A 20,120-nucleotide genomic window follows, 5' to 3' on the forward strand; every position below is an offset into this window, starting at 1 on the left:
TTTAAAATATAAAATATTCAAATTCAAACTATAAATATGAATTAGAGGGTGATTGGAACCTTATCAGGGATTGAAGAACACTCCTTGATCCTTAGGGAAGATTTTGGGATGCTCAGATCCAAGTTTTAAGGACTTAAATAGAAAATTCGAAAAGCTTCAGTTTTAATGGCGGATTTTTAATTTTCTTCAATTTAAAGGTGGAGAGTGGATTTCTTTATTTCAGATTAACTTAGGGGGTGTATTTATAGTATCCCTAAGTCGGTGGAGGCTTCAAGTGGATCGAATCAGTCAAAAGTCATTAATGGTGTTTTGGTTGTTCTTTCGACCACTTGACGATATAAGGATGAATCACCCATATGGAAGTAGTAGAAATGATCACTGAAATATGGTGATCATTTCAGATTTTGAATTAGTCGAAAAGGTGGACTATCGACTGAGTTTCAAATTGGAAATCAAAGACGATTTCTTTGATCTTATCTTCTCCGGTGTCGCGATTAAGACGATGGTGGTGCTCAAAATGATGCCATTTCGGGTGCGTTTTGGCGTTCGTATGCGTTCCGTTAGCAGTCCGTCAAAACGTGGGAGTTTCATTGTGTTTGGATGTGTTTGAATAAAGAGAAAAGATTGTATTAGAATAATATATTGAATTACATAAGTTATGTCTATTATATATAATATTATATTGAGCTTATAATGAAACTAATAATATAATATAATATAATATAATATAATATAATATAATATAATATAATATAATATAATATAATATAATATAATATAATATAATATAATATAATATAATATCACAATTTATAATATTGTGATAATATATTACATATATATTATTTTATATTCTAACATCCCTCCTGCAAACTCAAGATGGAAAATATTTGAACAACTTGAGGTTGAAGACGAGATTTTGAAATATTGATATTGTATTCTTCAAACTTCAAAAACTCGTGAGCTTCATCCAGTTGATGGATGGTAGTGTGTTGACGGATAAACCAACGAAGAAGTAGAATCCCATGGTAATAGAATGTTGGGGTGAAACAACAACCGAATGAACTCCGAAGTTATTCGCGAGTCTCAAAATTCATCCAACGACGGAATGACAGTGTGTTGCATTAAAGAAAACCAGCGAAGAAGGTATGTAGAATCCTATGGAAATAGAATGCTGGAGTGAAACAACACCTGTAAAACTCATTCTAACGAGAGAATGGTCGTGTGTTGACTAAATAACCAGTAAAAGAGCACATATAATTAGATTAACACCAATAAAAATATGGCATTAATTACTGGAATAAAGCAACAACTGAAAACAAACTCAGAGAATATGATTGACAAAGAAACTAAGAACATCAATATAATTATTTGAAAGAAGAAAATATTATTAAGAGATAGTAATAATAATTAATAAAGAATTATTAGAGCCTTCCATCAATGGCTAAAGTAACCATTAATGGAGGCAGCGAAAGACTATCACTTGATTGACTCAAAAACGATAATAAGGCTCTAATACCATGTTAGAATAAAGAGATAATTGTATTAGAATGATATATATCGAATTACATAAGTTATGTCTATTATATAGACATTATATTTAGCTTATAAGGAAACTAATAATATAATATAATTAACTAATGATATTATCACAATTTATAATATTGTGATAATATCTTACATATATATTATTTTATATTCTAACAGGATGGATGACGCTAACGTCTGCGTTAGTGGATCTGGTGCATTTCAGACATGCGCTTCCTCGACTACAATGGGCTACGCGGGCGCTCCTTGAGCATTAGATGAAAATCCAGCGTCCATCTGATGATTGCGGTTTCGACTATAGCCATCTCACAGGATTTTTGCTACACTTGGTTATGATTTATTTTTTATTTGAAATTGATTTTTTTATACCATTTTGGCTTTAATTTTGATCTTTTTAAATACACAAAATACTAAAATAGATAGGAGAATTATTTTCTTTTATTATTATTTTTTTACATATTTTAGGATTAAATAAATAATTTTGGGATTTCATCCTAAATTATTTATTTTAATTCCCTAATTTTTTCTAAAATTAAATTAAGATAAATGAGTACAACATTTACCCCCAAATAATTTTATTTATTTTATTTTGACTATTTCCTTAATTAATTAGACTTTAATTATCACATTAATGAGTCTAATTAATTGTTTTAATTGGGTTTTGGCCATTAGGTTAATTATTTTGATTTTATTTATTTGAAAATAAATTAAAATAATTATTTTATTTGTATACATTGGTGTGTAGATTTGTAGTATTTACAAGGTCCATTAAGGACAATATGGACATTTCACAAGCCAAAAAAATGTCATTTTGACAAACATTATCAACATTGGGTTATTTTTTTTTCTAATTAGACCTGTTATTAAGGTCATTTGGTCAAATTTCTCTACACATCAAGGTCGGGTTGGGATCGGAATTGAATAGTAAAATAAAAATCGAATTCGGGATGAATATTTCTCTATCTGATTAGTAGGTACCTTATACCATCTCTATTTAAATTAATAAGCATAGTTTTAAAATACGTTGTTCAATCGGCGATCCAACCGGTCCGACCGCGAAATGGTTGAATGAGCGGTCCGGTTTATGACTTATATACGGTTACCTTTCAAGCCGGTTAAATTTCCATTTCCAGTTAAAAAGGTTATCCATCATTTTATTGGATTTGTTCTACCTCTATTCTATATACTTCTTCTCCTTGGCAGGGGATCTCATCTCTGATCGTTTCCGCATCAAGTAGACTGCATCTTCTCCTCTTGGACTTCATCTGTCGCCATCTCTGCAACATTTACACCGTTCTCAGGTAGCTTCAAGCTAATCCACTCATTTTGTCGCTCCTGTCTCCGCACCACCACCAACCTAAATCAAAATTCCCAATTTCAATTCAAAGGTTAAGGAGAGAATCTCTCTTTGTAGTATTTTCATTTCATGCACTTCTTTCCCTTCCTCCGATTGTAATTGTGCTCACTTTTGTCTGTTTGTCTTCCATTTAAGCTTTGAATTTCCGCTTAAGTGACAGTGTTAATACATTATTGGCCATTAAGCGTTGAATAAGTTCAGAAGGGGAACGAGAGATAGAGATAGGAAGAAGGGGAAATTTGATGAAATGGCCCTATTAATACCCTTAATTCCAAAAAAGGCCCGCGCTTTATAATATTTGCAAAATGGGCCTTTTTGCCCTGCGAAAAGTCTGTAATACCCCTCGAGCGCCTGATTTACCGCTCAATTACGAGAAATGTCATTCACACATTTTCATCTAAAATATGTGAGTTGATTAACGCGTTTTAGATGAAAATGTGTGAATGATATTTCTCGTAATTAGTCTATTTCTCGCATTTGGTATATTTCTCGCATTTGGTGTATTTCTCGCATATTGTCTATTTCTCGCATATGGTCTAATTTAATGATTTCTTTGTATGATGTGCTAGTGAAGGATAAAAAGGTGCATAAGAACTCAAAAACAAGACTCAAAGCAAAACTCAAAGCAAGACCTACTAGTGCTAAAAAGAGGAACCTAAAAACAAGACTCAAAGAAAGACGTACTGTACTTAAAGAACTCATCTATTAATTATTATAAACAACAACGAGATTCTTTGGTGGTTCAGAGATTTTGTTAAACACTTGGTGTGCAGGAGGACATACCCATATAAAAACACTACTAGCCCATATAAAAACAAATATATGGTCCCCTGCTCACTTTTTGTTGAAATTCACGTTCGTAATACTTAAAATGATGATTCATCATTACCTTATGCCTCACATGTCTCTCTCTTCATTTTACTTTTATTTAACGGTACTATGTTATTTCAAATATTACTAAAACATGGTGATTACTTCAATAAAATTGAACTACTATAATTATGATCTAATAAAAAGGTCCATACTTTAAATTTGGAATATCCAACTTCTAATTGTTACCCACATAAACAAAGAGTTTCAATTCAACTAATTCAGCTAATTAAATTTTGTTAATAAGTCTTTAATAATATATATCCAACAGATAACAGAAAGAAGAAAGAACACTAAACAAATATCAAACTATACAAAAGTATTACCTAGGATGAATGAAATAAAAAAGAAACATATTGTGTTTTATCTAGTTACTAATTATCAAACTGTCCATCCGAGTTGAATTGCCCTAAGTTTCCACATTTTAGTAATCTTAAGTTCTTTCACGAGCTCTGTTTGTGTTGTCTCTCTCCTCCCTTCACAAGTCTCCATTCCCAGGCTAAACAATAGACAAAAATGAGCAAAATAACACAGAAGTCAAAACCCTTCTTTCTCAAAGATGGGCTGTTTTGGCTTTGTGGTTTTAGTTGTCACCACCTCAATTAGGGTAGTTTCATAGTCACTAGGTGCCTCAAATCCATGGAGATTGATCACTGTGGCAGCCACATTTGCAAGTCCTCCAGTTGGAACATCCTTCCTGTACCTCACACCAGCCGCCAAACTTGGCCGTCCAATTGCAATAGGCACATGTACAAATGCAACCAAACCCACAAATTATTTCTCGGTTTTTCACCTCGATATAGTAATAATAATAATGCAGATTTGTTCTTACGGGTTCAAGAGTGTGAGAGGTCAAAATTTGAATATTTCCATTTTTATCAAGATCTAGCTCTCCCTTCTTGTTCCTCTTTACCATGTCTTATGCGTTTCCATGATCAGCAGTAACCACATATATTCTTCCTACATGTTCAATTGCATCAAGTATAATCTACCAACATCCAAATATACAAAAACTGAATTCAATCAACAACAACAGCCAACAGCTGAATTCAAAAGTATTTGAATCTTTATATCCCAGAAATGATTGGTGGATTCCTAGGCATTGCATGATCTGGTTTATTTAAGAATAATTTCAACCAGCTCATTACTAATCTTGTCGTTTAAATCATCATTAGCCAAAATACTCTCTAAAGGAAATTTAGTAATAGAATCCAAATACAAACTTGTTTGTCAATAAAGCATATATGATCAAGATTCAAGAATAGAAGTTAGACCTTGACAGCTTCATCAGCAGCTTTACAAGCAACAACGGTGGCATCAATATCACCAGTGTGTCCCACCATATCACCATTAGGAAGGTTGACACGAACCTAGAACAAAAAAGAATGCCAGATTTTAAACCACATTTGTCAAAAACAAAAGTTTAACTTCTGCTTCCATAGATCAATGAAGTACAAACCCATGTGTTATTGATTGTCATCATCTTTACATAGATAAACTTGTAAGATTTCCTTAAAACCTTAGATCCTGCACCCAACATAATGTCACTTGAATAATATTCAAAACCCTAGAATACATAAGAATGCATTGAGACGAAATGTATTACCTTAGCAGAGCAGCGAGATCGGAGGGGATAGGGTTTGAAAGAGAGTCAGAACCCTAAAAATTGGAAATTTAAAATGAGGGTCAAGATTAGACGCTTTATATAGTATGAAAGACGCATATTACATAATGCGAGAAATAGACAATATGCGAGAAATACTCAAAATGCGAGAAATACACTAAATGCGAGAAATATATCAAATGCGAGAAATAGACCAAATGCGAGAAATATACCAATTACGAGAAATGTCATTCACCCATTTTCATCTAAAACACGTTAATCAACTCATGCATTTTAGATGAAAATGCGTGAATGACATTTCTCGTAATTGAGCGATAAAACAGGCGTTCGAGGGGTATTACAGACTTTTCGCATGGTAAAAAAGCCCATTTTACAAACATTATCAGACACGGGCCTTTTTTGGATTAAGGCTATTAGTAGGGTCATTTCATCCAATTTTACGGAAGAAGAAGAAAGACTATCATCTCTAAACTAAACTTTACCTGTGGTGGGTAAAGTAAGGTTAAAAAAAATAATCATGATTAAATATATAAAAAAGAGGTGTTTAAAAAAGTCATCATGATTAATGTTAGAAATAAATAGTTAAGTTAAGATTTTTTTTTTAATATTATCTTCTCTAAGTCATTGTTATTTATTATTTTTAAAAATAATATAAAAATTAAAATTCGGTCCAACCAGTGATTTAACCGTTCGAACCGAAGTTCGCCAAAAAAACCCGGGTAGACCTTTTTCAAAACAATGTTAATAAATAAAAAGGAGAAATGATTGATAGATAAAATAAAATTATTAATAGAGTAGATAAATAAATAAATAAAAATTATTAATTATTAATCATCAAATGTTAAACACCGGTTTCATATTCATATTAACTTAAAATGTCCGGCCTGGCCCGGCCCGGCCCAGCCTAGCCCAATTAAATATTTTCAGTTATAAATTCAGAAACCCTAGCTTAAGGCGCAGGTTCCCTCTCCAACATTTATCTCAAGAAGCGGCGTCCGTTTGTTCATTACTATTTACATGGGTAAGCTCAAAAACTCTAATCTTTTGGTAATTCTTTATGTATGTAATTGAATTTGATCGGGAATTATGTTTGTATCACAGCGAGAATTAAGGTCCATGAACTCAGGCAGAAGCCAAAGGCTGATCTATTGGCACAGCTCAAAGAACTCAAGAATGAACTCTCTCTTCTCCGTGTTGCCAAGGTTACCGGCGGTGCCCCTAACAAGCTAGCTAAGATGTACTTTTTCTCAATCTCTTTGTGATTTGTTTAACGGGTCCAAAACAATTTTTAGGGTTCGAAATAACTTACATATTTATCGATCCTAAGTTTTACTATTTGATATTGTCTAAAACTATTGAAGGAAAATAGTGTATGCTGTCAGTGATTATGTCTTACTGTTGGTAAATTGATAAGTTGAAGTGATTTGTGATCATTACTCTGAATAAGATATAGACATGCTGCATTTTGTTTATGTTGAATTTGAGGGATCATAAGGAAATTAAGTGACAGTTGAAATTGAAAATGCATAATATGTAATGATCCAACTATATAAAGTAGAGTTACATGAGTTTGTGAGTTTCTAATATGTAATTCATTTTGGTATGTCTGTGTTTTGCAGAAAGATAGTTAGGTTATCAATTGCTCAGGTTTTGACTGTTATCTCTCAGAAGCAGAAATCTGCTTTGAGGGAAGTATACAAGAACAAGAAGTATCTTCCACTTGATCTTCGTCCCAAGAAAACCAGAGCCATTCGAAAACGTTTGACCAAACATCAGGTACCATCATGTTTGATAGCATTTAGTCTTTTTTGGGTGAAAAATCTAATCTTTTTGCTGGTCTGTTTTTGCAGGCTTCCTTGAAGACAGAAAGGGAGAAGAAGAAGGAGATATACTATCCCTTGAGGAAGTTTGCCATTAAAGTTTAGGTTAGGATATGATATGGTTGTGGAAAGAGATCTTAGAGCATCTTTGATCTCATTTTTTTTGGAAGTATTTGTTTAGGCAGTTGATCAACTATGATCCTTGTGACATGTTAAGTTCTAATTATAATGGTTTTGAAAGGGGATTCTGATTCATTTATGAAAACTTTTTTATCCTAGATTGAGAGTTATTTATATAATTGCTATTAACTTAGCATTTAAGGAATGATTACTTTAGATGATATGGGTTGTCTTGTTTACAAATTATGTCCAAGCAACACTCAAGAAATGAAGAAGGTTTAGCTATACTAGTATCAAAATTGTCATATTCATTTCTTCAAATGGTTAAAAGGCAATATGTCAATGTTTATGATAATGTTTTTTGTGTTACTGATTATGCACAACGCAAGAAAATTCATTTAGAAAATATCATCTTCATTATCCTTCAAATCCCAATTATATTAGAAAATCCAAATATTTTTATATTTGATCAAGACTTTTCTGCCATATTGATTGTCTCAAATTGAATTATGAATGAAAGTCATTTGGTTTAGTGAGCCATGTGACAACAATGAAATTAACATTTGAATATTTCATAATGTAATAACAAATAAGTTTCACCTTACCCACCAACCAAAATAATATTGAAGTGTCTTTTAAGTCAATCATTTACCTATTTCTAGATAAAATTTTAAGTCAATCATTTACCTATTTCTAGATAAAATTATTAAAAGGATAACTATAAAAGTTTATAGAGTTATTCATTTGTAGTTAAATCTCTATCATTAAAAAAATATAGATTACAATTTAAAATAAAATTCAAACCTACAAGAACCCGTTAATTGTTCAAAAAGATAACAAGAATCTTCTAATTATAATGATTTTCGAAGGGGATCTTATTCTTAAATGAAAAACTTATTATTATCTTAAACTGAATATTGATACATAGTTTTTGGCAAGCATTTATATATCAAGAGAATTATTTATTTTAATATTTAAATCTAACTAAATTAATTATAAAAAAATAACTTATTAATAATTAATATATTAAAATTGATAAGAAAAGTATATCAGTTTAAATTAGAATTGTTATATCAAGAGATTTAATTAATTTATTATTTTAATATTTAAATCTAACTAAATTAATTATAAATTAAAATTTTAAAATATTACTTATTTTTATTAATTATAAATAGTAAAATATATAATATATAATTATATATATTCTTCAAAACAATATTTATTATCAAATTATAAGATCTTGACAATTAATTAATTTGGTGTTATTGTCTAAATAATTCTATTTACAATTCTAAATATATTTTTTTTGTTTCTTATTATAACTATTTATTATAACTTTAATTATTTAAAATATAATATTTCTTATATAACTATTTATTATAACTTTAATTATTTAAAATATAAAATATAGATATTGATAATTATATAAATATTTCTTATAATTTAAATTATTTAAAATATTATAAAGATACAAAAATATAAAATAACCTTACTCTTTATAATTATAATAAATATTGATATTTTAACACAAAAATTATAAAATTTGATCTAAAATTTATTATATATATATATATTTGTATTAATAAGTATATAATTACTTATTATAATTTTAATTATTTACGATAATATTATGTTAAAAAATAAATAAATTATGTATATTCAATTTTTTTTAAATTATATATTTACTCTTTAAAATTTCTTTATATAAATATTTCTAATTAAAATAATATACAGATAAAAAATATATATAATTATTGTATATTCTTAAATTTTCTACATAATTATATATTAATTAAAAAATATTGTTACATACTCTTGTAATATTATTTTATAAAAACAATTTAATAAATATTTATGTATGTATAGATAAAAATCAATAACGATATTTATTTTTAATTTGACTTCGAATTATATAATGTATTATATTATTATATATCCACATTGATTAATCCGGTTCGGCCGGTTTATCGTCAACCCTAGTTCGTAGTCGGTACTGTTATGGATCTGCCGCCGATGGCCGGAAAGCTAATCGATCAAGGAGATAACCGGCCGATACAGAACGGAACTCCAATTGGCCGCTCAGAAACGCGAAATAAGAATACTTCAACGTTTTGGTAACCGATATTCGGCACACTATGAAATATTTGAAGGAATTTGTCATCAGCGTGTTGCTTCAAACTAGGTACACTCATGGTTTAATCTTGTTATCCAATTAATTGTTTCCATTCATATTAACCTAGAGTAGATGGACTCCTTTTTGATTTTGCAGTCATGGAGATGAATGTAAAGCAAATTCATTCATATTAACTTGGTTTTATTCATCATCATGTGATAATAAAGAACATTCTTTTTAGCTACTACTGATGTCACTATGGCAACTAGAACTTAAAATCTGCAGAAGAAACAGGTGGGGAAAAGGATTTCTGGTTATATGCTTATCAAAACCCTTTAGTGCTTAACATCATCGAATTTGTTTATTTAGTGCTTTCTTAATCATGCCAATGATCTAGCTGACAAATTCACTTATTTTAATGTTTTAGGCATACCCACCTTTGGGATTTGTTTTTTTCTTTAATGATATGTGAAAAGCTGTTGGTTTGATTGAATGATCTCTTTTTCTTTTCTTTTCTTTTTAGGATGACTACATAGAAGTCATTATTGCGCTTTAAAAGAAATCCCAGTCAACAGATTTTATTTCTGCTGGTTGATAACTCTTAGCTGCTTCCAAGAGACAAATTGATGGGTTAGGCATACGGTTGGATCCATAATTGTTTGAGATTTTCTTCTGTTAGATGGTTGTCGTGCAAGTCTAAACAAGTGGTAGTTTGAACTAACTAATTGTTTATCTATTTCATCAGTTGCCTTAAAGTAACTTAATTAGATTTTGGTGCTAATCTGATAAGTCAATTTGTCTTTTTTTACAGTGGATGGTTCATTTTTCTCATAGATAGAGTTATCATGAAAATTTTAAGATTTTAGCGAAAAGGAATATTATAATGAAGCATGGTGAGAACTTGTTCATTGTAATTCTTCTAATATTATTGGCAGTTCATTGTACTGCCACAAAGAAGGAAGGAAAACAAAAAGAAACAGATTTAACTTTTCCCTTGAGTTCGTTATCTTGCTTAATAAACATAAGAACTGCTTAATTGAATCAACATCTAATTTTCAGTTATTAGCAGTTTAATTAGTTTCTTTTGTCTTAAAATTTTGATTGTCATTTCTAACCTTGATCATTATGTGAGTATGTGAATTGGCATTAGAATATGAGGAGACATTTCCAATTATGTTCTTTGTTTAAAGACTTAATATTGAGAATGTGGATTCTTATGGAATTAAAGCAAGTATATATCTTTTAGTTTGAATTCTACTTAAATTAAGTAAGAAAAACAAATTCAAACAAATCTCTTCAAAAGTACAGTTATATGATTTTTCAAAACATAGGAATTGATTTATAATTCAATGCCATTTTTTATAGAATCAGAACTATAATTCTAACTCCAATTCCCTTCATTCAAACACAACCTTCAACCCTTTCTTGTGGAATTTGTAAGGATAATATCCAATTGCATTTTCAAATGATTGATAAATTGCCATTGAATTAAGGACAGACATGGTATTTCTGAAAGTTGTACCAAAATCAAAGGATTGCAATTACACAAAAAAAGAAGGTTTACACAATCAACAGCCAATCCAGATTTGTACTTGTGTACTTTTACTTTTTTTTCTCTCTCTCTGTCTCTTCTCAATGTCATCTCAAGCTCTGCAAAGACGTTCTCTTTCTTGATGCTCAGAAACGATACTGGCAGCTGACAATGAACACAAACCAACTTCACTCATTCCTTTTCTCAGATTGTTCTTCTGCTGCGATGTTTTACAATATGCAATTGCACCCTGAATCGAATTTTCAATATCAGAGCGGCCACTTCTGCTTTTCCTGAGATAAGACAGTTCTTGAAACTCGTTTGAATTGCTTGAGCTTGAAGAAGAAGAAGTTGTGGAAGAGAAAGACTTGGTTGTTGATAGCTGTTTAAATGCCACCGAGAATGATCTCCTATGATATCCTTCTCTGCTCTCTTTTTTTGTTGATGTTTTGCTTCTATGATGCTGACCGTGAGCAAAAGGATTTTTTAAATAACTCTTATTCATTGACATTGATCTTTCGCCTGTGATTCTTGGAGCTGATGTGCATGACTCATCTGAACAGCCAGATTTGCTGAACAAAGATTTAATATAGGCTCCAGAGGCTTTCAGTTTCGAACCCAGTGAAGACTGCTTGATCGACTTGAGCTTTTTTGTCCATGATTTCTTCGGGTTATCATCATCACCACCATTTGAGCAGTTTTTTTCATTGGAGTAGTAATAATCAAGGGAGTACTCTTCTGGATTTAATTCTCTGCTAATCTGACAAGATTCAGCTGGGGAGATATTGCATGAATGGAATGGTGTATTATTGGCTACTGGAGTTGTGTTTGTGGTGGTGGATGGAGGAGTACTGAAGAATTCGTCATAGCCATAATAAGGCTTCGAGTTTTGAAGCAGTTTCTCCATTTGTAAGGGTGGAGGGAAATGAAGAGGAAGAAGCTTTCCTTTGTAAAAGAGTTCATCGGCTGGAGAAGAGGTGGTTTCCTTTTCTGAAGAGGTTGGAAACATCTGGAATTCAAATTCTCTTGTATGTGGTGGAGAGAAGATGAAGTTTGAGCTGATTTCCATGTCAATGTAGTCTTCTTCAACAGGATCATACAAATCTGTGGCCATTCTCTCTCTTTCTGTTTCTCTGTTTCTCTCTGTTGTTACTTATGCTTGTTAAGAAGAGTAGCTTAGTGATATGGGAAGAGGAAGGGTATCTTATAAGAGTGGCAATGAAGGTAATTCTGTAAAAAAGAAGGAAGAATGACTTGTTTGGTTTACTACCATCAAATCCTTAATGCTTCCAAATTTATAATTCAGGATACTATGATGAGTTCTTTTCACGTGGCCCATTGATGTATCATGTCTCCATTTTAGTCACCTGAAATTAATTTTTTTTTTCTAGCTTGTTCTTCACTACCTCTTATCTTGTCTTTTCAATGTTTCCCTCATCTTTTTTTCCCTCTTTTAGAAAGTGAAGTGATTGAATATTGACATGTATATAATTTACAGGAAATGAATGGAGGCTCCAACCCTTTGGAATACCTGAAATTGGTTAGTGACTCTTCTTCATATTAAATGTGTTGTCTATGTAAATCGTTTAATCTCTAGTATATTTGTCTTTAGTCGGGATTGAGTTAATGGTTTAATATGCAAACAGAACTTAGAGGTATTTAAGAAAATAATTTTGAATGCTTCCAAACTTGTTTGAATCTTAAACCAAATATATGAAAGTGTTTCTAAATGGGGCTAACTTTTTGACCACTAGGATTTTATTATTATGTCCTAAATTGCCCTTTAATATTGAAGGGGTGCTTGCTAAGCCTTTGTTTACTCTTTTCCATTAGAGAAATGTTAAATTTAAGATTTCGAACTTTCTGAAATATTTGTTTTTGTCTAGTAGTGGATGTGAAGGGGCCTGAGCCAACCTTCTTTTAGTATTGGTACTTTAGTTTTCTTAATTATTATTGGTTTCCTTGCTATTCAATGTTTTGGTAGTTCCCATTTCAATTAGAAGTTAATGTTTCCATGATTAAAGTGCAAAAGAAGACAAAGACACAACAATTTGACTCGACGATTTGAGCTAGTTTGAACCCTTGTTCTTAGATGATTTAGGCGTTTATAGTAGGCTAACACAACATTTCATAAAATAGTGAATCTATTAATTTAAGTATATTTGGACATTGAGCTATTCATGACTTACCAAATACATATTATAATACAAATGTGATTGATCAATTACCAAGGCTACATTCCTTTTCTCAATGCCAGGTTTTCTGCGCTCTCTCAAATTCTATTGCTATTTGCTCCAGCTGTTCTTTTTCTTTCTATGTGTGCATTTGTCTGTTCATATAATAAATACATATATTATATTTGCATAGTACAATCTCTCAAAAGAGACTTTTTTTAATAAAATAATGATTGAAGTTAAAGATTCTCTCTTTTTAATTAATTTATTTTTTGCTTTTACTTTTGTTTTCCTACTATTACTACTACTTTTTACTTAAATCCTGGGTTGGTTTTTAACTTTGTTCATCTTTGTCCTTGTGGGTATATAATTTCTTAAACTAAAGGAGGTTGGCTTTTTCATCCTAAAGGTTTAATTAATTAGGGATGAACAAATAAATTAATTCAATCCATGTATCTCAGTTAAATAGTTCTTGGTTGTATATTTAGCCTTTATAATAACAAAGGAGAATACTTAGTTAGGTTTAATACAATGAGGTTATACAAAAACTGGTATTTTGATGCAATCTATAATGCATTCATGATTTTATTGAAAAATTGTCATTTTTTGTTTTGTTTTTAATGTAGGATGAAAGCATGACCCCACATACATTAGTCATGACACCCACTTCAACTTAAGACCCACCTCAACTTAAGGCGTTCAACTTAAGACGTTTAAGAGAAAATTTGTCGAAAGTTAAAATTGAGAGTTTAAGTTTTTTGTTTTGTTTTGATATAAGATTGTTATTTGAATTATGATTCAAATTATAATGTGATGACTTTAATGGGATGCAAATGAGAATGGGGGAGTCATGAAAAAATTGAAGGGGGGACACTTGTTACATTGTTAGGTTAAAAGTTTTATCAATGGTGGGGATTACTCCAATCCAAGGGTAAAGATCCATTATGTCAAGAAACTGAAGTTAGGTAGACAATATGAAAACAATCACTGATGTTTATTACTGTACCAAGTAGTTATGTAAGCTTATTGTTTGTTATAAAGAAATGTTTAATTGTTGGAAGATATGACTTTAATATTAAAGAGAAAATAAATATAAAAAATGATAGAAGAAAGCCTCTAAACAATAGGCAAATAAGCTTTTTCTTTAAGGATGTAGGCCTTTAATTAACAACAAAGTACAATGAACAAGATGAGTGAATTAACATAATGTTTTGAACTAAGTTCCTTTTCAAATTCTCTCTCACCATTTGATCACTAACACCTTCAATTCAAACATGATATAAATGTTGATTAATAAATAAATAATTAATCATAAGTAACAACAGCTATTTCCCTACATAAATATTAACTTTCTCATATTTAGTATAAATAAAAATTAGTTCATGCCTTTTTAAATAATATAGGCTTCACAATTTTAATAATTTAAAATTTTATCTTAAACATACTAAATGTCCATCATTTTATTTTAACTTTCTGAGTTTTAAAATTAAATTTTATGTTTATAAATGAGACGATATTTAGACTAAAAAAAAATGAAAAAATAATTATTTTTTTACTTTCCAATTTCACTGCCTACATATTTTATCTTCAATTTCAAATGACTAAACTTCATTCTGTTCAATCTCTCGCCACTTCGAGCAAACCTAGTCGTTTAGGGAGGTTAAACAGAATGAGATTTGGTAGTTCGGGGTTGAAAAGGAAATCGTGGTCGCGATAATTTGCATGTGGTCAAAATTTCTATTTGTCAAGGAGAAATCGTGGAGGAGAGACCATTTTTTTAAAAGTAGATATATACTCTCATTTAAAACGTGACAAATTAATTAAAAAATAAAAATTATCTGTCAAAGTCATCCATTTTCAGACAAAACTTCACAACACAAATTATGATAATTCGAATATCATATAATACAATTCAAATTGTGAACCCATCAATGAAAACACAAAATATAACTAACAACAATGAATGGTAAAAATGATTTTATCCACACTCAACATTTTTAAGTATAACTTCATTAAAATTACAAAAATCACAAACTACAAAGTTTGTGTAGACAACATGAACAAGAAAAATTAAGCCACAGTATCAATGAAGTTCTAACTCACGTGGTTTTATAACAGTATAAACAAATACTTGTGCTATTACAAAAAAAAACATGGTATAGTTAAGTAAATAATAATAATAATTGTAATGTTATAGTAAATATATTTGGTAGGGTTAGATGTAGCCACTGTATATAGCAAATAGGGTTATAAATATTATATATATTAGGGATAGAGATTGACCCTAGCTAGAAGAGAAAGGAGACACATAATTATAATATATATAGTCCGACATTTGATAGTGGAATATAGAGGAAACAATGGAAGTGATGCTCTTCTCTTAATTAGTTAGACTTTTGCGTTGTCATCTTTCTTAACACTACTCCGTGTTTTAAATTCACTTTTTCAACTCTTTTTTTACTGCGGCATGCAGCAGAACTGCTGTCCCTTTCATTGATTTTCATTCAACTTGTATATTATTTATACATAAAAAGATGGTTATAAAGTTATAGATATCATGACAATCTGTTGTTGGGAGTTTTTTACCATTGCCAAAAGACAACAAAACAGGCATTTAATTTCTAGGTTATCTGTCATTCATTAGCCCATAAACATATATGTAAATCTAAACTTGTTAATATAAATGAGAGCATTGATTCAACTACTTTGAAGGGTGATTATGTGAATTGAGATATTTTTTCTTCATTTTCATGGACAGAATGAAAAAGAGAGAAAAGTGGATAATGATATATCTATATAGATAAAATTTGGATCATTACAGCTAAATTTTATTTGAAAACTCTTTTCAGGATGATGATTTTGTTATGGATGTAAATTTAATCCGTTCTTAATATATCCGACCAGAATTGTTCCATCTAAGGAGTTTTTGTTTTTCGGTTTGACCCTAGTTTACTAGGAATGGGGGCATGCGTGATATTTAGATGCACCGGGTAGCTATATTAAAACCACTAAACAAAATATCATATTGAACTTATATTTAGAATGTCACACACATGTATATTTATATTTTATATGTTTTTATTGTATATTGAAATAAAAATAGTATGAATATGATAAATATTTATATTTATATTATAAATTATTTTAGTTAAAATAGTTTTTTTTATAAAGATAAAATAATATAAACGGTGTCTAGTAGTAGAGATTGTTTGAATGCTTGATATTTGTGGGGTTGATGACATATTGAGGAGGGTTCCGTTTTTCATTTCTTGTTTTTATTATAATTTGAATTATGCAGATGGTTTTTATTATATATAGGAATAAAAATGAGAGTTAAAAAATAAAATTGAACTGGTGAGTTCAATAATAAAATCGAGTTAATTATTAAGTTTGTCCCACATTAAAAAATAATAAAATATAACATATTTATGATATATGGATAAATATATATATAATATGATGGTAGTCTTGTTACTTAAACTAAATGACTTAATTAAATTATAAAGTTTAAACAAATTATCATACAAGATAAAAAAACTTAATTAAATTATAAAGTTTAAACAAATTATCATACAAGATAAAAAAAAAAAAAAAGACATTCGAGATTAAGGAAATTAGTTGTTATGTGTGTAATCACTCAACATTTACCTTATAATTTATAATATTAAAATAATTATTTTGACTTATTTTTAAAATAAATAAAATTAAAATAATTAACCAGCTCATGACAAAAACTAATTAAAATAATTAATTAAGCTAATTATTATGATGGTTAAAACCTAATTAATTAGAAAAATGGTCAAAATAATAAAAATAAAATTATTTGAGGTAAATGTTGTACTCATTTATTTTTAAATCATTTTAGAAAAATTAAGAGACAAAAATAAATAATTTAAAATGAATTATTGTATCTATTTCATCTAAAATAATTATTTATTTAATCCTAAAAATATTTTTAAAAAATGGGTAAAAAATTTACTATATTTATTTTAATATTTTGTGCATTTTAAAAGATAAAAAAATAAAGCCAAAAGAGTGAAAGAAAAATTAAGTTCAAACAAACCCTTAAGGTTTTAAAATAAAAATAAATTCGCGATCTAGTGTTGCCGAAATCATAAGAATCGTCTGCAGCAAGAACCGCGTCCATCGGATGGACGCTGTAATCGCATCCAATACATCAGAGCGCTCCATGTAGCCCATTGTAGCGGAATCAACACACGCCATAGACGCAAGAGAACAACTAATTGGACGTTAGCCCCGTTAGCCAAAACGCTAATGGAACGCCTAGACGCTGACGAAACGCAGATGTAATGCTATACGTGCACGAAACAACATCATTTTGGCCTCTGATCGTCTTCTTCATCGCGACGCTGGTGATAAGGATGAAGATCCGTGATTGATCTTCTCTTTTTGAACTCCTTCGATAGTCAACATTTTTGGCTGATTTAAAGCCCATAATGATCACCCTACGATGGTGATCATTTCTCCTTATCAAAATAGGGATGATTCATCCCTATCCCGACAACTTAAGCCAAGAACAACCAAAAGCCATTAATGATTTTTGGCCGATTCAGGCCACTAGAAGCCTCCACCGACTTAGGGCAGCTATAAATAGACTCCTAAGTCGTTTTCAAACTAGAGAATCCAATCTCCACTCTCAAATAGTGATTTACAAAAAATCCTCCATTGAAGCTCAAAGCTTCTGAATTTTTCGAAAATCCGTTTGAAGCCTTAAAGCTTGGATCTAAGCATCCCAAAAACTTCCCTAAGGATCAAGGAGTGTTCTCCAATTCTTAGTAAGGTTTCAATCACTCTCTAATTCATATTTATAGTTTGAATTTGAATTTTTTATATTTCAAATTGCATAAGCTTGTATGCTTGTTGTCTATGGTGTTTTATAGATGGAAATCGATCCTATGATCATTTAGAAACTATATAGATAGGATAGAACCGATCAATTGATTTAAATAACAAAAACCAAAATTTGAATTTTCAAAATAAAAAAAAAACGAGTTTGTTTTTCTTGAGTTAATTATATTGAATCACAACCCAAAAAACTTCCTAACATGATTGTAATGATGTTGAACAACTGTTTGGATCATGTTTGATCCATCCCGATTATGTTTGATTAAAATTATTTTTTTCAAAATAAATTGAAATTTTTTAGTTTTTGATTTGTCAAAACGAACAACAAGTGTTCTTATTTTGGGACCAATAAAGTATATTTAGTATAAGAAAGCTATTTGATAGCTCTTTACACTTCAAAACATCTTTAAAATCAAAAACCCGATTTTTTATCACAAACTATTTTGAACAAATTGATCATTATCCAGGTCGATTGATACCTTAAGATGATGATCAACATATGTTCCTTGGAGCATTGTGAAACTACACAAGATCTTAGATCAAAGAATCATAACTAAAAAAAATGAATTTAATAACTTGCACTTTTGTATTCTTGAGGATCGAGGTTTGTTAGCCTAGGACCAAGAGGTCCGACCAATGATTCTTGGTCTGGTCCAAAACCTAGGACCGAGAAATTCGAACATATGACTGATGTTCTTGAGCTAGGACCGAGAGGTTCGACCGATGTTCTTGAGTTAAGATCGAGAAATCCGACCGATGATTTTTTACATAGGATCGAGAATCCCAAACCCTATGACCGAGAGGTCCGACCTTGGGATCAATAATTCCAAACCCTTGGATTAAGAGGTCCAATCTTGGGACTGAGAATCTCAAACCTTAGGACCGAGAGGTTTGACCTTGGAACTGAGAATTCTGAACCAAAGACCGAAGGACTTAGCCAAAAGCTAGCCAAGGACCGAGAGGTTTATACACCTCGACCAAAAAACTTAGCCCTAGACTAACCTAGGACCGATATTATACACCTAAACCGGTAAGATCAATCATGGGCTAAGAGTCCTTAACACCCAGATCGAGGGACTTCAGTACTTAGACTAAAGATCCCGAGCCTCGACCGAGAGGCTCCTCGACCTGGACCGAGGATCTATGGACCTCGACCGATAAAAACGAACCCTAAGCTTAGGACTCCGGTCCTAAGGCCTGTTTGGTTCCACTTTTCAAAATTCAAAATTATTTTTATAATTTTGGGACTCTAAATCAATTTCTAAAAATTCTGAAAAATTAGAAAATATATTTAAAATATTTTTGGGATATTTTCATAAAAATATTTCGACAAAGACTTGTTTGGTGTTTATTTTTAAACCCTAATGCATTTAAAAAGGACTAATATTCTTCAGGTATTTCCTCCCTAGTTATCGTCAGTAACAGGTACCAACATTTTAAAAAATGTTGTTTTAATATTTTAAATAATGCTAAAATTAGAAGCATGACTAGGACTGGAAGAATAAGCGGTTATCAAACGTTATACAACCGATTTTCAAAAGGCTTCCCAAATTCAATTCATTCAAGCATTCGCTCCGAGTCGCCAATAGGAAGTTAACTCCCTCCCCCTAGGGAAGTAAGATAGCAGCTAAAACCGCTTCTTTCTCTTATCATTCGAGACAACTTTATAAGTAGAGACCGTTTTTAACAGGTACGGAGGATGAAGCGCGAAAGCTCTTTCCTGAGTATCATCAAACTACGAACTAAAAGAAAACTCTAGTCAATACGTTTGTATACGTATGTCAACTTTTATTGATTTTCAAAAATCAATTGACGACTTTGTTTCAAAATAAATAATCTTTTAAACTAATTATGTTTAATTAAAGGATTTTAGAAAATCAAATTGTGATTTGATTACCATAAATTCCCATATTATTTAAAATTGAACTCGAAATTAATAATTTTTAATTAATTTTAAAAAATTGTCAGGAATTAATGAAATCTTTCAAAAATAATATTTTATTTTAAAAGAAAATTCATAACACGCAAACTGAGGTTGAATTTCTCGAACATCAAACTTTTCACGAAAACCTAATACAGGGGGTTTTTCCGGGGTTA

At 30.4% G+C, this 20,120-nt stretch overlaps 2 protein-coding genes across 2 annotated transcripts; one reads left to right on the forward strand and one right to left on the reverse strand.

Annotated features, from left to right (window-relative positions):
- Positions 1-6,315: 6,315 nt before the first annotated feature.
- On the forward strand, positions 6,316-7,497 carry LOC124936022 (60S ribosomal protein L35-like). Its single transcript, XM_047476472.1, has 4 exons — positions 6,316-6,420; positions 6,501-6,636; positions 7,019-7,175; positions 7,250-7,497. The coding sequence occupies exons 1-4, from the start codon at positions 6,417-6,419 to the stop codon at positions 7,322-7,324; spliced, it is 372 nt and encodes a 123-aa protein (XP_047332428.1). The 5' UTR covers positions 6,316-6,416; the 3' UTR covers positions 7,325-7,497.
- Positions 7,498-10,887: 3,390 nt separating this feature from the next.
- On the reverse strand, positions 10,888-12,161 carry LOC124936956 (probable membrane-associated kinase regulator 4). The gene has a single exon (XM_047477481.1). The coding sequence runs from the start codon at positions 12,095-12,097 to the stop codon at positions 11,096-11,098; it is 1,002 nt and encodes a 333-aa protein (XP_047333437.1). The 5' UTR covers positions 12,098-12,161; the 3' UTR covers positions 10,888-11,095.
- Positions 12,162-20,120: the final 7,959 nt, after the last annotated feature.

The sequence above is a fragment of the Impatiens glandulifera genome, chromosome 4 (genome assembly GCF_907164915.1).
Source record: "Impatiens glandulifera chromosome 4, dImpGla2.1, whole genome shotgun sequence".
Classification (NCBI taxonomy): Eukaryota; Viridiplantae; Streptophyta; class Magnoliopsida; order Ericales; family Balsaminaceae; genus Impatiens; species Impatiens glandulifera.